This window comes from Apus apus, chromosome 3, assembly GCF_020740795.1.
Source record: "Apus apus isolate bApuApu2 chromosome 3, bApuApu2.pri.cur, whole genome shotgun sequence".
Lineage (NCBI taxonomy): Eukaryota > Metazoa > Chordata > Aves > Apodiformes > Apodidae > Apus > Apus apus.
In genome coordinates this window covers 78,939,983-78,962,131 of record NC_067284.1, presented here as the reverse complement: position 1 = coordinate 78,962,131, position 22,149 = coordinate 78,939,983, and the positions used below count along the sequence as shown (strand labels likewise).

General features: G+C 40.2%; 2 protein-coding genes across 7 annotated transcripts in view; both read right to left on the bottom strand.

The window, feature by feature from the left end:
• STRN (striatin) overlaps positions 1-6,091 on the bottom strand; it is a 74,942-nt gene extending 68,851 nt beyond the window's left edge. For all 5 annotated transcript variants that reach the window (XM_051613720.1, XM_051613721.1, XM_051613722.1 and 2 more), the window contains exon 1: positions 5,728-6,091. In XM_051613720.1, the coding sequence (XP_051469680.1) occupies positions 5,728-6,036 (309 nt within the window). In that variant the 5' untranslated portion in view covers positions 6,037-6,091. The remainder of the gene's footprint in view (positions 1-5,727) is intronic.
• A 1,450-nt stretch (positions 6,092-7,541) lies between these two features.
• Positions 7,542-22,149, bottom strand: part of HEATR5B (HEAT repeat containing 5B) — a 57,801-nt gene continuing 43,193 nt past the window's right edge. For both annotated transcript variants that reach the window (XM_051614105.1, XM_051614106.1), the window contains exons 32-36: positions 20,095-20,364; positions 17,606-17,830; positions 15,024-15,175; positions 11,878-12,091; positions 7,542-10,293 (exon numbers count right to left, since the gene is read on the bottom strand). In XM_051614105.1, the coding sequence (XP_051470065.1) occupies positions 9,989-10,293; positions 11,878-12,091; positions 15,024-15,175; positions 17,606-17,830; positions 20,095-20,364 (1,166 nt within the window). In that variant the 3' untranslated portion in view covers positions 7,542-9,988. The remainder of the gene's footprint in view (positions 10,294-11,877; positions 12,092-15,023; positions 15,176-17,605; positions 17,831-20,094; positions 20,365-22,149) is intronic.

The window sequence follows — 22,149 nt, the reverse complement described above, 5'->3', positions numbered from 1 at the left end:
GTGTGTGATCTTCCTTGAGGAATTGTACATAGTCTCTTCTAGAATGAGTAAATATAATTTTGATGTCTACTGAAAATTGATAAAGGCTGAGTTATATCTGCAAGTTTTTCAAATAGTGCAAAGTTACTTATCCCTCTTGCAATAGAACTGATGTGAGTCAAGACCTTCATGACAAAGAAGAGGGCTACAATATGAGCAGGACACAGAGATACTGATTTACATTATAAATGTGCACTAGTAAAGTTACATAGCTTGCCTCATCATATGCTAACCTGGCATCGAAAACCAAAGTTTTCACCTAGGCTATAGCAACTTACTTAATTTTTGCTTAATTCAGCAACTCTGTAGCAAATAACGAAAATCGGAAAAATCCTCTGCTTTTTAAAAGTGTACCTTTCAGTAAAAGGTGTTTGTAAGCTTTACAGACCACTTGGAGACAATGTAACATTGCAAAACTCTGTTCATACCACCTCAATATTTACAGCAGCACTCTTCTAAAAGTTAGGCCCATTTAAAAAAAAAAAAAAATTGTTACACTTAAATTACAGGTTTTACAGAATTGAAAACAATGGGAAAATATGATGCTGGGAAATGCTCGGATCATTCATGCAATTGGAAGAAAAATCTAACTACTATAAAAAAACAGGTACAAACCTCCAAAGAACTGGTCTCATCAGTTTCTATTTACATTCTACTCCTCTATAAAAGCTACAAATTCCTATAATGCAGCTCTTCTGTCACTGAACATTTACTCCCAACTAGTCCTCCTGGCTTAAATAAAACAAGCCATGACAGCTTATCAATGAGTATATTTGGATTAGCTGGCACTCATGCATACAAGCAGACAGGAAAGAAGAGTACAGAAGCTACTCTTCTTTGCTTCCCATGAATTTGGCAAGCAGAAAGTTTGCTAAAAAAACTCTGCAAAAGAAAGGATATCTGGCAGTCACTGAGACCCATTTAGCATCTCTTTCCCAACTAAACATATCTTAGTATTGTGATCATGGGTTATTTTCTTCTGCCTTTCTTTTGATTTATCTGATGTATTTAAAACAACAAAGTAGAAAATATTGTCCTTCTGGGGCAGAGAGGAACTTAAAATTAATCACTGTTTTCTTTGTAATATCGGCCTTATGAGAAAAAACATTTTGTCAAAGACTTCTAGAGCACTTCCGCCAGTTCATCTATACCACACAGCATCTCAGGTATTCACCCCACATCATGATATTTGAAAATGCTAAAAATAACTTATTCAAACTGTACTTTATCTTTTATTTTATTGGCTAACCCAAATCTTCAAGAGTTTTCCACTAACTAACTGATTTAATCAACTCACTGCTCATTACTTTTTCTCTGAACAGTATTTGCAGATTATCCAGCTATCAGAATGATTTTTAACTAGAAACTTCATCCAGTAAGTGGACTATTATCTAAAAGCCAACAAACTGTAAATATCAACTATTTCTGAATCAAGTCACCAATATCATAAACCACACTATAAATAGACACAGCCATCTGTCTGACGCGCCCCTTCTCCTCATTACTTTAACTTGCCTATCTCCAAGGACACAATCTTACCATGTAGCCCGCCTGGTTTCACCGCCTGCCTCTTGCCTCAGAACAGCACTGGCAAGGGGGAAGATCACCATCCATGACACCCTGTCCCCCCAGAGAGCCAACGTGACTAAATCTGACTTCCATAACCCAACTCAAGTGCTTATCTATTCTTTCCATCACATTTCTTCTATTACAGCTGTTCGCTATAATTTAACATTTTTATCCCATTTAATTAACTCTTTCCCTGTCATTTAGGAGAGGGTTTTTTTTGGCACTGTCTTACAAGGAATATTTTTACAAAGTTATAGAAAGACAAGCATTTTGAAACCCCTCATTCTTCGTAATCTCCTTGTAAACCTTTTCAATGGCAAGTTTACCCAAGAAAAAAAAAATTGATGTAACCCTATCAGGTCCCACTACTCCAAACCAGCCTACTACTCTTATGAAACAGTTATCAATTAGAAGAAATTAAAACTTCAGTAGTGAAGAGGGCAATAGCTAGAAAATTCTTTAGCAGGATGCCGGGTGACTATGCACACAGTTACATACTGCACAGCAGTTTGTTGCAATTTAGAACATTTGTGAAACATGGAGAAATGCCAAAGTCTGCAAAATCAGCATTTCTGCCAGAAAAATGTTTGTCAGAAGCAAAACTTTCCACAGCAACATATGCATTGCTTGCAAAGACAGAATTTCTAGCCAAAACAAAAGCCATATACACACGTGTGCTTTCCAAGCTCATCCAGCCCAGGAGTAGCAGAGCTCAAGAGCTTTGTCACTTTTGCTGGACAGAGATGTACATGGGCAGTGCTCAGCTCTGCAGGGATCCCAGCTGCAGGGGCAGAGTACCCATTGCTCTCTCCCATGGGTGGCAGATGGCTAACTAAAAGAGAAATAACATCCGCAACAGAGAATCACCTCCAACCAGTCAGAAGAGGTATGGTTAAGGCAAGGCACTGATATGGAAGGCATTTTAAACACTGTTTGCCCCAAGCAAAGATAGGAATTTCATGGCCCTGCACATGCATTCGATCAAACTCTTGGCTGTCCTGGGATGGGCTTGTCCAATACATATTGATGCCTGTGAAATGCCTCAGAAACACAGCCCAGAAAAATGCAGACTGAAAAAGAATTGAAGTTTAAAGCTTTTGCAGAACAGGAAACCCTTCCTTTTCAACTCTTCTAAGCAGCTGACAGAACCTAAGGAAAATTACTCACTTCTGAAATTGTATGAAAATAAATAATGATGCTATAAAACACAGTTTGTGAATACCAAAATGAGGATCAGTAACATCAATATTTATTCTAGTGAACTACTTCACATGGCATCGTGAAAGTTCATTCTTAAGATAATTTTTCAATCTGCAGATGTCAAAGTACCATAAACAGAAAGCAAGCACTGGAAGTGAGACATGTAATTAGCAGATAAGTATCTAAAGAAACCCTGTACTAATCTGTTTTCATTCTGATGAATGAAACACACAGCTTATTAAAGCTACTTGCATAGATATAAATATTGAAGTCCCCCTTTCACCCTGAATGAGAATGATTTATGTAACAGGGGGAAAAATAATTTAAAAATATTCAAGAAAAATAATTTAAAAATCAGAGTAAACATGAATATTTGCCAGGGAAAAAAATATATAGGCACTTGATTGGAAGAAAAACCTTGGAAAGGCAGTACTAGACGAGTAACTAAGAACAGAGAGCAAGCTGCCCAGCCTGCCAACTCATATACATTATAAACTCTAGATGCTTCGACAAGCATCACATAATGCAATAGAAAGGTACTCTATCCGAATATCCCATTTAGTTCCACACAATTAATTACAAGGAAAACAAATGAGAAAATATAAACAAGCCCAGAGGGGAAGAAAAAGAAGATAGGAAATCACAGTGGGACTGACTTACCAGGTGTTTCTTGGAGAGAGGGAATAGCTTAACTAACCAACAACTACAGAGAAGAAGCCAAGCATGGCAACACAGTAGCATAAAGCATCTTAAGTATTTAAATGTCATTGTAGGTAAGAAACTGGAGATTAGAAAGGTTACTGCTAAGAAACAAGTTGAATTGCAGATAAAATGCACGGAATACTAGAAAGACCATAAAAAATAGGTTCTCTGCCACACAGCCTCCCAAGACAGCAGATAGTCTAACATTTAAATTTATGCTGGATGGAAGACCAGTAAAGTACAGCCAGGAGCACTGTATCTTAATCTCAAGAGAGAGAAATTGCTCGACCTCCGTATTTCCATTATTCTGTTAAACACTTCCAAGTATATAGGCCAACAAAAGGCTTCAGAAGGAACACGTAACCAGTTTTTAATTAACGCTGCTCATCCTTCAGCTGTACATGTACAATTTCTAAAAGCCAGCCTGTAGTTGCTGAATCCCTAACACAAACCTCTCACATGGATCAAAGAACATTCAACTGCAAATGGTCACAGCAGAAGTAACGCCTGCTGTCCATGGAGACAGCCAAGAATTTTGCACCTTTCTGAACATGACTCTGCAGCAGATAAATGCTGTTACAGCTTGTGGCATTGCCAACCACAGCTAATTATAACTTTATTGAGATGTTTTGGCAAGAGCCAAAGGCATTTAACAAAACAACTTGTGGTCAGGTTATATTCCCAGTTCTGCCACTGATAATGCATGACTTCAGCAAATAGTTTAAATACTTTTTTTCTTTGCTTCTGCCTCATCCATAACACTTAGCAAGGTTTTGATGGATACTTGGGGAAGGAGGAATAGCATGCTAGCCTCTGTTGAAGGGCGTTATAAATATGTAGTGTTGTTACCACTAACACACTGGCAGAATTTCTTAGGTCCTGTAAAACAGATTTCCTTTCTCCAAAGCAATTTTTGAGGTCTATATTAACTATGACAAAACTGTCAAGATATTTATGAGACTCTACTGCATATTTGAAAAATCATGTTCTTCTTATACACGACTAAGCTTTCTGAATAGTCCATCTTACTTTCTACATAGCATTCACTGCATGTAGTGAACAGAAACACGATTCAGTTACTAATACATTTTTCATTGATTCATTTAAGTCAAAATAAAAATTACTCTCTTCTCCTCACAACCACTTCCTTTACATTCCTACAGGGAAACCCTCAGAAAAGCATGTCACATCTGCCACTCTTCCCAGAGCAGTTGTTTGATGCTACCATAAAAAGTACAATTAAAAAGATTACTTCCTTAGTAATTAAAAAAAAACCAACCAACCACCACCAAGCCAAAACCAGAGAAGTGGTTCACATTGCTAAACCCAAGATTCTCTTGACAAAGACAGAACATTCAAGGAAAGACACAGGAAGAAAAGAGGTGGACTAAAAAGCAAGAGACAAAGAAAGGAGACCTAACAAGAAATCTGAACACAGTTTTCAGTCTCAAACATGGTCAACCAAGACCCAAAAGGTGTGCTACTGGTAATGTGGACAGACTTCAGGTTTACAACGGAATTTTTTTTGTTAAGAAAGCCAAAGAGGAAGAATAACGAGGGTTGCATTATTGACTGTTATTACAGTTAACGTAACGCACTCATCACTGAATTATGCGACGGTAATGGCTGTAGGCCAGCAGTTCACAAGTTCTTTAATCACAAGATCACTATCAGTCCATTAATACATTAATGAGCGTATCAACCCCACCGCTTTTCAGCTGAAAACACTACGCAGGCTGCCCCGTAACACCAAAGGAGCTGCAGCCGGTCCCACAGGCCTCTCCTGGGGACGGAGGACCCAGCGGGGCTACCAGCCAGCTCCGGGGGCCAGGGGAGCCGCCTGACGCGGAGGGGCCGCGGTGGAGCAATTTTTAATAGCGGGTTACGAAAGTGGTGCCCAGGGGAGGCGGCTGGCCTTGGAGGGGCACCCGGAAAACGCCGGCGAGGCGGCGGGAGCCGCGCGGCGGGCCGGGGCCGCCCGCTCAGGCCGGCCGCCATGTCACGCCCCTCGGCCCGCCGGCGGCGGGGGGCGGCCGCTCCGACACGGAGGGACACGGCCCGCGGCAGAGCCGGGCGGCCGCTCCCGCGGCAGGGAAGGGACGAGGGGGAAGCCGAAGCGCTGCTCAGGGCGGCCGTTCCCCTCCGGCTGCGCAGGGACGAGGTCCCCCGGCCGCCCGAGCCGGGGCGGGGGGGGAGGATGGAGGTCGCGGGTGTTACCTGCAGCTCCGCCCGCTCCGCCTCCCACTCGGCGCGCTCCGCCTCGAAACGGCCCCACTCGTGCTGCAGGAAATGCAGGATGCCCGGCACGCTGTACTGAGCCCGGGACGCCGACACCGGTGCGGCGGCTCCGGAGGCTGAAACCCCCCCACCTCCGCCGCCGCCTCCTCCTGCTGCCGCCGCGGCGGCCGCTGCTGCCGCCGCCTCGCCTGGCTCCAGCCCCGGCCCGCCCGCCGCCGGCGGCAGAAGCAGGGCGTTATTGTTGTTGTTGTTGCTGAAGAAAACACCGGGCCCCGCTTGCTCGTCCATGGCCGGGCCGGGTCCGCCGCGCTCCCCGCCGCCCGCACCCAGCCGCGTCCCGGCAGCAGCAACAACCTGGGCGCGTCCCGCCCGCCCTCGCCGCCTGACAGCCGCCCCCGCCGGCGGCTACGGCCGCCCGCCCGGGACAATTCCAGAGAGCGATTCGCCCCGGCCGTGCTCGCGGCATGCTGGGAAGTGTAGTTCCGCTGGGCGGCGGGGCGCCCTGCCAAGGGAGCGGGGCGATGGTTCTCACAGCCGCCTTTTTCTCCTCTCCTCTCTGCTGCCCTTGTTTTGAGGGATGAGGTTAGAGGGAGCCAGCCTCATCCCCGTGACGTGCCATCCCGGGAGAGAGACAGGCAAGCCGTGGCCAGGGGCAGCTGGAAACACGGCCTGGCGCTGGTCGGTGGGCTGGGGGCGAGAGGGACCGTGGGGACCGGGGCCCGATTCCCACCCCTTAGAGCCGCAGGGGAAGGGACAGGGCAGCTCCCAGGAACGACGAGAGCAGAAATTAATCTTAATCTCCACCTCCAAGCAGGATTTAAACGGCTTTGTGACACTCGGAGCCCACCCTGGGGACGTAAGAAGGGCGGGTGCCTGGTAGTAGTTCCACAAACTTTGGTCAAGCCCTGCCCTCTCACCCCAGCCCTGTTCTGAGCAGTGCCCAGCCTCAACGCAGAACAACTAAACATCCATTCCAGGGCTACAGGAACTTCTCAAAAGCGTTAAGAAGGAGAGCAAATCCACCTTTTTCAGGAATTACCACAGGGCCTCTTCTGCAAAGAAAAGGAAAGCAAGGTACTTGGAGACCGATGGCAAAGCTCTCCGCAGCGCTGCTCGCTCTCCCACCAAAGAGACAAGACGACAAAGGGAGATTGTGTTAACATTTTCCTACGTACACACTGACACCACTGGCTAGCTGAAGACAAACACACCACCACCACCAGGCTTCACGGCAAGGCCAAACGCTAGCAGGGTGGGGAAGGTCGTGCGTGGGCACCGAGGCTGCTGCGGGTGCTGAGGAAGGGCCCTGCTGTCCCTCCCCAGGCCCTGGGCACAGCAGGGGCACGCTGGAAGGGCCCTGCTGTCCCTCCCCAGGCCCTGGGCACACCAGGGGCACCCTGCTGCTCACTTGAGCAGCGCTTCCTGCTTCCTCCTGCCTGCTCTGAAATCGTACTTGCCCGCTTCGTAACCCAGCCCTGTGGAGATAAGAGTTGTGGATGGTGGATGACCTCTTCGTGCTTTTAAAGAGGCAAAGACACCTCGGAAAGCTTACAGAGAGCATCGCAGAGGGAAAGAGGAGCAAAGGCACAGAAGAGGGAAGGTGCTCTGGGGGACTTCAGCAGGGAAGCAAAATAGAACAACAAGGCTCACCCAGAAAGGAAGGAAACGGCAGAGAAAGAGGAAAGCCGTTAAGGGGAAACAGAGCAAACGAGCTTCATGAAAAAGCACATTAAAAAGACCATCGACAAAGCTGAAAAGTGACAAATAACAATAAAAACTATGGGCATTTAAAGTTATTTTGTTGGGGTTTTTTTAATCAAATGAAATTTGATGCCAAAATATTACATGGAACAACATGGTTATACCTCTAGTATCAGGAGCAAGCAGTGAAGCAAATGAGGACTATAAACTGGGAAAGGATGTATACAAATGAAAGCTGAGCACGTGGTATACAGTCATACAGTATACAAAGAAAAACTTCTCCCCTCTTTGCCCCTCTACATCTATCTAGTGCTATTTCCCCTTCTGCTAACTCTGTTTTTCTACAGACTTCTTACTTACGCTTGATTGCTAACACTCCCCTCCCCTTCTCTGAGTTTTCACACATCTTGTAAACTAGAGTCTAACCGAAACATAAAAGTGCAGAGATAAAAATCATGGTAAATAAAACCCGATCTTAGACAAAAAATTTCCAACAAACATCAAAGTCATTAATTACTAGACTACCTGGGGGAGAGGGAATCTAAAACAGGTTATAAAGGTATTTTCTTAGCTTTACTTGCAAAACTTTTGTGTTTTGATCTGAAAGAGTTTATCTTAATATTTTCTTTCAAATGTTAAACAAGTTCAGAAAAACTTTCGAGCAAAATAGCTTTGTAATGCTAGAAACACTTACTAGAAAGTGATATATTTTTATTAATTTTCACTACACATACAAAGATGGAAAAAAAAAAGTAGTGAAATTACTTTCTTCCTCATGTCTGGCATATTGTTTTTACTTCAGCGTGTTATCTCTACTCCTGTAGAATAATGGAACAAGGCTTGGAAGTTAACATCTTAAAGAAAATAACATTTGAATCCTTAGGGTATGCGCCATTTGTTGTGTCCTCACTTTAGTACTAAAATATTCACTGTGAAATAAACACTTTTTTGATTTTATGTTACATATTTTGCATACACGAAATACAATAGGGCAGGAGAGCATTTTGCATAGGTACTCCAAGGGTTATATAAGGTCTTATGGAAAAAGAGACTAGGCTAGTGACTTTGCAAAAATAATCATCTGCAAGTAATTCAACTAACTATTGATCACATTAAACTCTATTTACTATCCCTTTGTTGTATTTAGGTTGAAGCAGAAGCTCCTGAAATGTGCAGTTTTTATACAGTATCTAGAAAAACACCAGAGATGAAATTCAACAGGCCTAGCCGTGGCATTTTGTTATGTGGCTTCTCTCTATGAAGCTAAGTGTAAATAAATATCCCTGTAGAAGCCCATAAATTCAACAGCCAAAAAAATTCATGTAAGTCAGTCTTGTACACACAAGAAAATACATGGTTGTGCACTTCTGCCAATAGGACGGGTGAGGTCTGGCAGCAGGCAGATGTTGGGGAGTCACTGGCTCTGTGCTCTAAGGTCAGCACAGCTCTTGAGCTCTAAGCTCCAAAACCTGCAGATCAGACTTACTCGGATGTGAGGGAGCCACGTGCTTTTCTTTTCAAAAAAGAAAAGCCTGGTAGGGGAAGAAAAAACTCTAGGAGCCTGGCTCTCATTTGTCTTCTGCTCCCATAGTCAGGAAGCAGAAACTTTACCAATGGCTACAGTCAAGGTATCTCCAATGAGACTAAAATATTGCAGGGAGATTAAACATGGCGGAGCCTGGACAAAGAGCAGAGTGCTGAATCATCATATTCAACCACTGTCTGGTAAAATAGGAAGACTGCTAACACACCACAGCTTTCAAGGGACAAAGTCTACACCTACAAAAATGCAGGTAGCAGGCAGTTCTCTTTAGAAACTCAATTTCCAGTGCATTCTTCAAAATTTATCTTAGAACAGATAAGGGATTAGATTCTTTGCATCCTTTATTCATTTTCAAGCATGGAAATGGATCTGAAAGAAATATACACCACATAAACAAGGACAACTCATGAAGACCACATGCTTGTTTGTTCACCTTGAGAAAGGCTGAATATTTTCAATTATTTGTTGGGTTTTTTTCATGCAACCTGAAATGATCTACAAGGTCTGACAATCTCCTTCCCTACTTCATTTTTAAATGGAAAAAGTGCATAATTCTACAGCTGGAGCTCCCCATGGTACACGGTATATACTGCATATCAGTTTTCCTTCTCCCCTCCATCCTGTTGTGTTAGTATCTTTGCACAATGGTAGGGTAACAATCACCAGGTTTAAAAAACCACTCAAAGGTTTGGAGTAGCTTTTAAAAATAAATAAAACTATTTAGTCAGATAGATAATAGCTTGGGTTTGGTTTTTTTTGTGGATAATTTATAACACAAGTTCATAAATATGATCACATTCAATATCCTAAAAATCTATACAAATACAAGTAACATCACTTCCCTTGTAATGCATGGATTTCAAGTAATTACACGAAGCTCTATCAGACAGCCTTTCACATACAAATTACACAAAATTACAGACATATATGCAGTAACACATCAGGGATAATGTAATACTTCTGACTCCTTAGTGGTCCAAAAATAATAAAAGTAATTCAAAAAAAGCTCGTTTTCAGTTTAATTGTTGGGGTGGAATGTACTGTGGGTGGTGGTTGCCTAGCAGCTGCCTTTGCTTTGCTGGCCTGACTTGCTCGGACTGCCGTTTCTAGACGTGTTTTCAATTCAGGAGCAGCTCCCATTACTGTCTTGAAAGCACGTGGGTAAAGTGGACCGATGTGCATTAGATTCTGAAGTGCAAACTCGTGAAGATCCTTAGAAGCTGCAGATGCAGAAGCAAAGGCATTTTCATTCAGTAAATAGGAGATCAGAGTGGGAACGAGAAGGGCAAGCAACTGGACTCCTAAAAGTGATAGGAAAAAAACAGAATGTAGTAACTGTACCAAAGAAGAAAACAAGATAAAATTAATTTTATCAGTTACTAGACTGATAAGGGTAATTTTGTTTTAAGAACTGACAATAAACACTTCAGTTTAAAAATTACCAAATAAAAAACAACTGGAAGGCAGATGGTTTCCTGTCCTTCGGTCACTCAAATCTTTCTTACCAGGATTGTGTTTCATGTATCTATTATTGTTCAGGACAGTTATTTTGTTCCTGACAATTGCTTAGAGATGCCTTTGCACCATCTGATTGCAGATCATTGCTAAGAGACCATAAGATGTAGAGTGCCTATCATATTAAAGGAAGTAAAAACACTTCTCAAGCAGACAGAAACATTATTCAATTTCATCTGAATATTAGCCTACCAAGCGAGCATAACAGGAACACAATTAGTGTGCAATTCTTTACAAAAAAAGTCAGGAACAGTTCTCTGTTATATCACTCCATCCTGGAAGATTCCAATCCAAAAACCAGAACCACAGCTGTACTTGGGCTAGCAAGACCTAATGAAGGCACAGCCCAAAATGGCACAGGGATGAAAAGAGTTTATTTTTAGAACAAAAAAGCAGCTGAACTTAAGCAACAGGGCTGATTTTTGTATCGAGCAAGGATACAAGTATGCCTTAAATGTGTAATATGTTAATTGCAAATTTTAAGCTCAAAGAAGAACATTAGTGGTAACTCATTTATCTAAAATTGTCTAGGTTATCTGTGTATTAATGATTTTCCCCTAAGGTCTTTACTAAATTCATACTCGTGGGGTGATTGTCTCTGGCCAGCATTAGCAAAAATCAGATGTTTTGTTTCCTCATTCACTTCAATTACTCTCTCATTTTAAATACATTTCAAGCAACTGTGCCAGAAGCAGAATGGAGCCCAATTACACTTAGTATTTTATCATCAATGAAGCGAAATACCAACACGGAGTATGTTGGGGAAAAAAAAACAACCCACAGAAAAACAACAGTAAATTTTTACAAGGAACTTTATGAGCATTAACAGCCAAATGTCTGGCAGAGGAAGTCTTTAGAAAATGCATTGTTTCAGACAGGGAATAACTGAACTTAAAAATTAGCCATGAACATGGTATTCTATCTACTGAAGCAAACAGGAGACTCCACCTACAATCAAGATATCCTGATCAGTACAATTCAATTTCTCTGACTTTTTAGATAAACTCTGTTGAGCTGGTAGAAGCAAACAGATAAAAGTGATGAGTTTGCTAAAATAAATACAGGTTAACAATAGGAAGAAGTACACTTGAACAGCGTGAACTACTTGTTTCCAAAGAGAAGAAAACATTACTCACTACTGCAGTTCAGGTTTAGAATCTTTTTTCCTGCAGTCACCAGAAACACAAAAGCATATTGTATGTTCTGTATGTGTCCATGTGTCCATAAGTTCTAGTACTGGAATTACAAATGCTTGTTGCACAGATGTGTTCTATTAGTGACTACGTCACCAAGTTCCTACTTGCAAGATTTCTAATGCTCCATATTCTATTTTAGCATTACATATTTCTCTAGAAAAACTAAATACTTACTATTCTGCTCCTCACCAAGAGCAACCAGCGTTTCAAGGACTTTAATTCCTTCCTGGACTGCTAAAAGCTCCAGGTTGTTGTTTGGGCGGCTTCTTTCCACAGCTTTCAACTTCTCAACCATGATAGGGGCCAGTGAATGAATATATGGCGTTGACAGAGCACGATTGTTGTGTTTGAACACGGAAAGCAGAAGCTGGTAACACTTGGCTTGAACCTAATTAAATCAAGACAAATACATTGTCCTGAAAGTTATTTTTTAACTCAGGGAATTCTAATAAATTCTCTTATCTATGTATGTGAGACACACGTGGTACAAAAAAAAAGATGAATAAAGGGGAAGGAAACATACTGAATAAGAGGAAAGCAGCAACATAGCCCATCTGCTAAAATAATACTAGCCCCGTTTTCAATAAAAGGAAGGCCAGTTAGAAAGAATATGCAGGTACTAAATAACAACAATAGTATGAACTCAGAGAAAATACAGGAATAGTTAGTGTCATACATGTCTGTCACACAGGTCCACAGAGAACTATATCTTTAATTCCCAGAAGTACCAGCACTAACAGGAAATATATCTGCAAAATCATGAAATGCTATTCCAATCTCAGAAGGGTTAAACAGCCCATAAAAATGACTCAGATGAGATTAAAGAGGTTTTATTACTTAACATGAGGCAAGGCTGTAACCAAAAGGGGCAGACCTGTCCTTCCTTCCTTCTTATTCTCCATCTTGTGTTGGTAGAAGCAAATGAGTATACAAGTAGCCCTGCAGTGAGCTGATCACAGAACACTCTCCTTATGTTGCTTCTATTTCTTCCCCCACCCCCCCTGCCTTTCTCTGTAAAGCAGAAATTATTGAAGTCAACATTTGGGAAAGTGAGTCACTGAAAATGAGTTGTTTAGATGAACTTCAGAGTGCATTTTATTTGGGTGTACAAAAATCTTCCTCCAAAATCCCACACAAATAATCCCAGCATTTTTTAAAATATAAAGCCCCACAATAAATATGAGGATACAACACTGCACATGCTTTCAAACTGCACTCATGTCTCAACAGGATGAGTTACTGAGCACATCCTGAATGGAAACATTCTAGAGGAAGTAGTATTGGACAGAATGATCTGAGAAGAGATCTTGGGATAACTGGAAACATGGATGTAGAAATAAAAATATTTAATAAAAAGTATACATAATAAAATTTAATAGTAAAAAAAGTTATGCAGCTCAGATCACTGTTAATTCACTAGTATATGGCTTAAAGTTTTCTATACAACTGAAGTTTTAAGGACTGCAGTAGCAGCACTTCTGATAAGACCCTTTCTATGCTTTCTAACAGAGCTCTCTAGAAGGACATTTACCCTAATGCCATACTCAGCATCATCTTTGACCTGTTTCGACAAATTATACTTCTATCTCTCTATACCACTCCTTCCCTTTATTTCTCTATTCTTTAAACTTTTCTCTGTATTAGCTGTTAAGGTTACTAGCCTTCGAAATAAGGCGTAGAAGTCTTCTTACATGTATGCATAATTCAAATAAGAGTTTTCTGATAGCAGAATTTATCCAAGCTTCTACTATTCCATCTACGTAATAAATATTTTTATTCTGCATTCACAGAAGTCTACAAAAGCTCCTGTGAGGTAAAATCTCTTCAAAGCGTGTAAGGCACACCCTCCTCTAAAACCTATTAGCATGGAGAGACAAGAGTCTCTCAAATAAGTTCCTTTGTTGGGACAAAATAAAACTGAGCTCACCAGCCTTCTCATACATGATACCTAACCTTTCAGACTTCTGCAGGTGGTAATAACTTAAAAAAATACTCCTGTATTTCTTATGAGGCAGCAGCATTTCTTTAGAAGAGGGTTTTTCATAATAGGTCCAATGCTTTTAGTACAATCAGAATAATGCTTTTATTACAAACAGGTGACTAGTTACTGACCCAAACAGTGAGTGATTTACATGTCAAAAGCTGAATGAACACACAACAAGTATTACAGAGTGTATGCTCTGCAGATCAGCCAGGAGAGTGGACACAATCTGGCTGCTGTCAAAGCATTCTCTGTGAATTACAAGAAGAGTGCTAAGTTCCAGCTCACTGACAGCTCTCCAGCAGGGTGGTGGGCAAATATGTACTTTTCTCACTGTTCAGGTGTTTATACTGAGCTGTGAAACAGCATGACATAAAAGTTTCTGCTCCATACAACTGACATTTCCATTCACACACTCAAATTTTCATTTGCTTTCCACCCAAAGTCAGGCTTCAGAACAAAATGAATTTTATGTCCATGCTGGAAAATGCCAGCCCTGGTGCAGAGAATTATCACTCTAAACAGGATTTTAAATGCATCACTGTGACCCTAAACATATCAGCATTTTTTCCATGTTTTTCCTAGGAATCTCTGCAGTGCTAAGTTGTGAAAACACTATAGATTTTTCTCTTTAGCTCCTGCCTGCAGATCTGTATACCCACTCAAACAAACTGATGTATACATGGCTGGAACAGCTAAGCTTAACTGTGCAGCACATTAGCCTGCTTGAACAAAGTCAGTCTACAACTTTTTAATTTTCCTCTTTAGTAAGAAAATAATTTAGAAGATAATTCATAAAGAAAAAACAAAGGACAGAAGTGAAATCAGGAAACAGATGATTCACAGTCTGTACATGTAGTCACATGGTGACTACAAAATTACATTTTTGCAGTCAAGTTTTGTATGGACATATAAAAAAAGCACAAGTTTTGCACAAATGTAAAATTCATCAGAAACATGGGCTGTCATTTTATCTATAGAAAAAGTAGTTTAGTTTGTATTATAAAAGAACAGCATTAATGTAGAGAAGTCACCACTCTGGTAACTAACCTTCTCATTTGCTAAAATCTCACATATCAAAATATTTTTTTCCTTTTAAAAAGCTGCAAGCCAAGAACCTGGCACAAGGCCATTAACACATTATCTTGAAGCACTTAGTTTGATCTGTTTTACTTACTAAAAAGTTTCTATAACGCATTGTTGCAAATTCTAGTTATTTTGACAAGCAGTAGCTGTCTCTGAAGTAAAGGCATCACAAACATGCAGGAATCATGGCAAATGTATCACAATTAGTTTTTCTCAGCTATATATCAGTCACATTGCTATAACATGATCTTACCCAAGGATCACAGGAATTTAATGCACTTTTAAATCTGTTCATACATCCATTTTGTAAAGACTGCACTCCAATTATTTCAGTGCTTGCTGACCAAAGGAAGAGAGCAATAGCTGTAAGTATGCTTACTTCATCAAGAATAGGCTTAGAGGCTTCTGAAACACAGAAAACAAACACACTGTTAGCTCACTCCAAAAAGGGTTTAGAACTTATTTAGTAAAACCCAGTGAACATAGATAAACTCACAAAGAGGAAATAAATATACTTCAAATTATTTGCAACTTCATACAAATACACATCTACTTATTACAGAACCACTTTGCCATTACTGACTGTGACTGACAAAAAGCTGAGCAACTCTATTCTAATAGTTGTTTTAATACCAAGTCAAACTTTCTGCAACCTACACTTTCTCTGACCAAGTAATTTTTTTTTATTTCAATGGGTAAACAGAGGAAGAATATATTTTTTAGATCTTTTCCCCATTAAAAGTGTATCTGTGATGGGTTTTTTTAATCTCTTTAGCTGATCTGTATCAGAGTAAGAAAATTATACCCAGCATGGCAACAACTTTTACTTAACATGAGGTTTCAGATAACAAACTAGCAGATATGATAGCTACCTGTCACCAGTAAGTACAGCCCTACTTTAACATTTCCTGCTTTTCAAATAATCTCTCTTTGCAATTGGCATCTTTTTTCTTTGCACAAGCTCTGTCTTCATGGATATCATTCATGAATTTACATTAACAGGAAAAATATATATATTACAATATATATATTTAAAGTACTACTCTGCTTGTTTTGTTTGCCAGATTGGTTCTGCTTTCCCTTTAGAAGCACAAAGAAATAGCAGATATATAGTCAGAAAAAAAACAAAAACAAAACAAAACCAGCATCACTGTCCTTTTCAAATGACAGCTAGTCACTTAACTGGCTTAACTATGTTGTGAAACCTCACTTCAAAAAACTACTGCAAGCATTTTAAGTGATTTTTTTAAAAGAAATTGTTTAAATTTTATTGAATTATGAGACTTGAAATCATGTCTGTAGACCTGGGTTAGATTCTTTTGTGTGTCATATCCCACTCCACAGAAGATTGGAAAGGAAAACATACTCTTGGAAGGAACTGAGAAAGATTTCTGAAGTCTTAAAAAAACCCAACAAAACCAGTCATGTTTCTGGAAAGACAGATTGGGAAATCTTTACCGTAACAGAAGGCTGGAAGACAAGAGCTGATGTGACAAAGTGAATTAGATGTTTGTCTTGGTTAACACAAATCTACTGATCCTTCCCCTTCAGACATTTTCGGGATTGTTTGCAATAACCTGCTCAGTCCTTGTCTCTCACATGAGTAACTCCATTTGGGCCTCTCCCCAGTCTCTATAAATGGCTACTTGGGGATGTAATGGGATGGTTTTTGGCTGAGCTACCATTATGCAAATTACAAATCCTTGTCTCTCTTTTGCTAGCTATGCAGCTGAGACTGTGCATCTTTTTTAATTTTGAAGGGCAAGGCCAAGTATGAATGTGAACCAAAAGAAGTAGTCTGCACTTCTCTAAAGAGACACAGTAGACATCTTGCTGGCGGGTAACACATTTTTTGGCAGAGGTAGGATCTCTTCTCACCACTGAAAGCTTGTAACAATATTGTGAATATCCTACTCAAGTATGAACCTTGCCACAGTTGCTGTCTCCACACTCATTCACTTCAACACTCATGTAATTAAGACTATATGAATCATGTCAGCAAATGCTTAAAAGATACACTGTCGTTTTTCCTGAAGTTTAATTCCAAGTGTCTATTTCATGTAGAGTATTGAACAAGAGATCAGTTCCCCCACAAATACTGTTTTTGCAAATGAAATGTCCTTTCCTTTAAGCTAGCAGGTATTCTGTGAAAGGAGGAAAGGAGGGGTGGAAATGATACTTTGCTCAGGCCTTGCCAACACGTCTAGAGTTGCCAGTAGTCACAGAAATTAAAGGATAGTCCAAGAGGTGAAGTGAATTCAGCTTAGATTTTACTTGCAAGACATTGAGCAGATGTCAGAAAGACAGATCAATACCAGAAGGGAGATTTCCAAGTTCCACCAACAAGCCACTAGCTGAAACTATGAAGGATTGGTAAAGTCAGCCTGGGGAAAACCTAAAGCATATAATAATCACATCATAAAAGGATTCAAAATGGAAGGTTTGAACTAGCACAGAAAAAATACCCAACTGAAAGGATCTGAGACAGGGTGGGCTACAAAATGAGCTGAAAAAGACAAAATTTGTAACAGGTAGCTATGATCAATATTGTCAAAGAAAACAGACCAACAACGAGAAATCTGGGACATGTTAACTGTATTTTCTTAAAGCAAATGCTGTGCTTGTCTTCAACACAACCTATTAAGTAATTCTGATTAGTTATGCTCCATGCACTCAGGTCCTTCTCCCATTTCAATTTTACAAGCAATCCATCACCATTTTTAATCCCCAACCCTCAGACATGAAGCCTATTCATTTATAGAGAGATACAATACTTACCTTTTCATTACAGCAATTTCTTTAATTCTAACTCCCCTGCATTGGGAAACAACTTACCAGGTTGAGAGTATTCCAAGATAGATGCCAGAGTGCTGCGAATAAGACCAGTCCATTGTTTCTGAGTTTCATCAGTCTTGACTGTTGGAAGAGTAACAATAGTTTTTATCCCTTGAAGGGCTGCACTGACTGGAGGTGGGACCTGATTATCTGCTGATTTTACTGCTGTTTCCTTCAATACTCTTGTAATCAGAAACAGAATAGTGGGTAAGACTGTCATACAACCTAAAATTGGAAAAAAATAAAAAAGTAAAAAAGGAAATTCTAAAGTTAATTCAAACTCTGGTAGATAACCTCTTTTAGCTTCCCAAGTATGGATATACATGTCTAGGAGACAAAGGAGACATCAAGATAAACTGCAATTCAGGTAACAAGTGATACATGCCATTCAATATTTTATCACCAAATTCAGTCATCAGTACTACTGAAGGGTGTCATAACACAAGTCATAGAAGCCAACACTTAAAATGTTGCTGTCAATTCAGGAATGATGATTCAGCTATTAAAACATTTGCCCTACATGGCATATCCCACATGCTATGTAACATACAAAGACATCCAGATTGTTACATGTCAAAACAGGATCTGCGTATCAGTAGGGTGCTATAAAATAAACATCAATAAGAGGTCTGGAAACAGGCATTCAAACCTGGTTATGGCACTTTCCAAGGAAGCTGGTGTGTGGTACAACCCCCAGAAACAAAGTAAGGAAGCTATCTGGTGTCTCATGTCCTGGGCAAAAGCTGTAGCCATCTGGCTACTCTACAAAAAAGACAAAATTATCCTCCTCCTACTGCATTGCTTTTCTGAAGAAGTCGACTCCTACCTACGTGCTTTGTGCAGCCAGTCCTGCCAATGCAGGTTAGGCATACTTAAGAAATATTGGTCAAGTAACACAACCTGACTTTAGATACCTTGGAACTTTATTAGAAGGAAGGGTTAATAGAGAGTATCTGTCATTTGTTTAATTGCTGGCCCAGAGTTAAACTGACAACTTTAAGCTCCTGTGTAGGACTGAAAGAAGGGTGCTATTTGGTTTAGGCATGTAGTATCAATCTATGTGCTCACTTCAGACAGTCAAGTCTGTTTCCATTTCTTTTCTATGCCTGTCCTTCATCTGTGGAAACACATTTTCCTACTTCTAGGAATGCTGTGAAGATAAATACACCAAGTAGAATAAAGACTGGAAGGGACTGCTAGAGGTCATCTAGTCCAACCCCCTTTTTCAAAGCAGCAGTTTCTCTAGATCAGATTGCCCGGATTGTCCAATGGAGACTGTATGGTGCTCATGTTTTAAAGAAAGAGGAGGAAATATAAAGAACAGTGAATCACAGAAAGTGATGAATTCTCTTTGTACACAGTTTCCCTTACATTCAAAGGCTCAATTAACAGAAATGTTTGTGCCCATACTATCCTCTCCTCCCTACAGCTATCAGCTAGCTACATATTCTGAAGAAAACAAACAACTCTAGCAGTCTCGGTAGACTAACAGTAGTTTCTGAGCTACTTCCACCGGCCAGTTCCCAAATGCTAGGAGTCATGCCTTCACTCCAGTCAACACAAACATTGTACTGTTATTCTTTCTGCCCATTCCATACTGTCCCAGCCCATGTGCCTCACAACAAAAAGAGAAAGCAAAAAGAACCAGGAATCAAATTAAACTAGTGCAGGACTCCATATCACCTCAAATCCACTATTTTTTAAAGAATTGCAGTGTGGAAGACAGCCCATTTTGTGTTCCAAGCATCATTTTTTCAAGTATGTTATTTATCACACATCTCAAAGCACCAACCTCTAAAATATCTTATCTACATCAGTGTGTGAAACTTCCCAGAGATCTATGAAACAACTCGTATGCAATTTGTTCTCTGCAAAGCAAAACTCAAAGAGCACAGCTTCTCATGCAATGGTGTCCTTTACCCCTGAATTCCACTCAGTGCAATTACCCTAGTTTACACATATCCTTTGTGACAGTCTCCCTGAGCAGAAGAAAGCTCCATTTAGTTTAGTCATATTTGGGATGACTGACAGCCAATGGCTACAAAACCAAGTGTATCGCAGCTGAATTGCGCTGTTTTTTCCTCAGTAGGATTCTCTCTTCATCCAGCTGCTACTTTTCATGAACTTCTCAGGAATTTAATTATCTCTGAGACATCTGAGTTCTTTTACAATATGTTTAAAATTGTCCAAAAGGTTTCAAAATAATTAAAAAAAGAAGAGGGGGAAAAACCAATAAAATCCCAGTGATATACAGCTCATTTACTCAACAAACTTGCAATGCACATGCAAACGTAAAATCCAATAATTTCCTTTATGTTGCTCACTGGAAAATCCAGAATTCTTAATTTATTTTAAACCTAAACATAATTTTCCATAGATGACCCTTGAAGTATCTCATGAGAATATATTCTTTTTGCATTTAGGATCATAAGCTCACTATCCTTCCCTACAGTAACCACTCATATATGTCTTTTGTTACATTACCTTACCTGCTGGAGAACACAGAGAAGGCAGGTCAGACAGTATAGTGACGGTGGCAGCTACGAGACGAGCACTTTCCTCAGAGAGGTGAGATTTGGCAGCAATGTGACTTGGAGAATCTGACACTTTTGAACTCAGATGGGGCATGTGCCGTACAAGGATAAACATGAGCAATTCCATGGCTGCAAAGACTAGAGATTTTCCAGGCACAAGACCACCACTCTCACCTCCCTCTCCTAAAGCAAGAGGATTTTCTTTTTCCTCAATATCGTCTTCATCTGAAAACAGAAAAAAAAATATGTCTGAGGAGACACTTATGAAGGATTCCACATCAAAGACTACATGAAACACTATTTTAAAAAAGTTAAAAATCAAGAGGAAAAAGTTGCTTCACAGTAAGACAAACATGGCTCATGTCAAACTGCTTTAGTTAGAATGACTTGAAGGAGTTTAAAATGCTTTAGAGGTATTGTGATTGCAACAATACTTAAAAATCCATCCAGAACTAGAAAAAACGTAGTAATACACAAAATGCAAACACAGGAATTATTTTGCTTCTTTTAAAACTGATTGTAAAATTAACAGCAATGACTGCCAAATAAACAGACATGACTTTTTTTTTTAATTTAATGGCTATTAATTAAGTGTTCCACCCTGACAAAATCTTATTTCAGCCTAAATTGATTATGAAATAAGAAAACAGAAACGCATTGTAGGATTCTGTGCCTGAAGTTCATTATTTCAGTGCGTTCAGTTCAAAAAGTCTCTTCTGAATAGCAGCTTGGCCAGCTGCAGTCTTTCCTTCTCCCATTGAACAGCAACAGAGGTTCAGTAAGTCAGAGCTGGCCTGAACCACCCCTATAGAGCTCCTATGAATGTAAATGATTGCTAGTGTTGTTATCACATTCACTGATTTGAAAAATGCAACTTACTGGGCCTACAGCAAACAATTTGATCAATTCATATGACTGAACAGAGCTTGCATTTTTAGCTGTGCTGATTGCTCAACTTCCAGCAAAATCCTTTATGTGGAAAACTACTAAAAGTAACAGGTTGGGGTTTTTTTCTCAACAGTATACTGTGCCAGACTAAGATGACAGTTTTCCTCAGTAACTGAATATTATTTTACTTTTACTTTACTTCTTCCAGGTAAAAGAAAACATGGCAGACCTAACCTAACCAGAGATCAATTAACTATTTGCCAGATTGCCACCTGGAAACTTACTTACCTGGCAAAGTTGCAAACAGTACATTCAATGTGAGATTTTTAAAGAAATGGTAAAGGGATGATTGAACGGGGAGATGCTCTGTTAAAAAAAAGGTTACTGGAAGTAACTGGAAAGGTTACTGGAAGGTTACTGGAAGCTATTCAGAAGTAGCTCTTGGACTGATACTAATACCCTTATCAAGGATATTATTACATGACGTAGAAACAAACTTAACAAAACATGCTGATGAAAAGCCTAAGCGAAACATCCCAAGTTGAAATATCATACCAGAGGAAGCAGGGATAAAAGAAGAATTAATTTCACTAAAGCTCAAAAAAGGCAAAGTAAAGGAACAGGATTTTGGTGTATGGACTCAGAGAATCTCAGAAAAATGTTAAACTGAAAGGGACCTCCATGAAACATCCCAGTCCAATCTCCTGTTGAAAACTGGGCCAACTTGGAAGCTAGAGCAGGTTGCTCAGGACTGGTCCAGTTTTTTGTATCTCCAAGCATGCAGATGCCACAATATCCCTGGTCACCTGTTCTGCTGCTTCACCACTCCTACGGTGACCCATTTTTTCCTTGTATCCCATCTGGATTTCCATTGCTACAACTTGTGTCCATTGCCTCTTGTCCTTCCACCATGTGCCTTTCACAAGAGTCTGGACTAGTCTTCTCTTTGAATCCCCTTTAAGAAGGGGGATTGCTCTTCTATCCTATATTAACCCTCTCTTCTGCAGACTAAACAAGTTCAGGTCTCTCAAGTCTCTCCTCAAGTGTCATATACTTCATATCCCTAAGCAGCTCAGCACACCTCCACTGGACTTCCTTCAGTTTGTCAACATCTCTTACTCA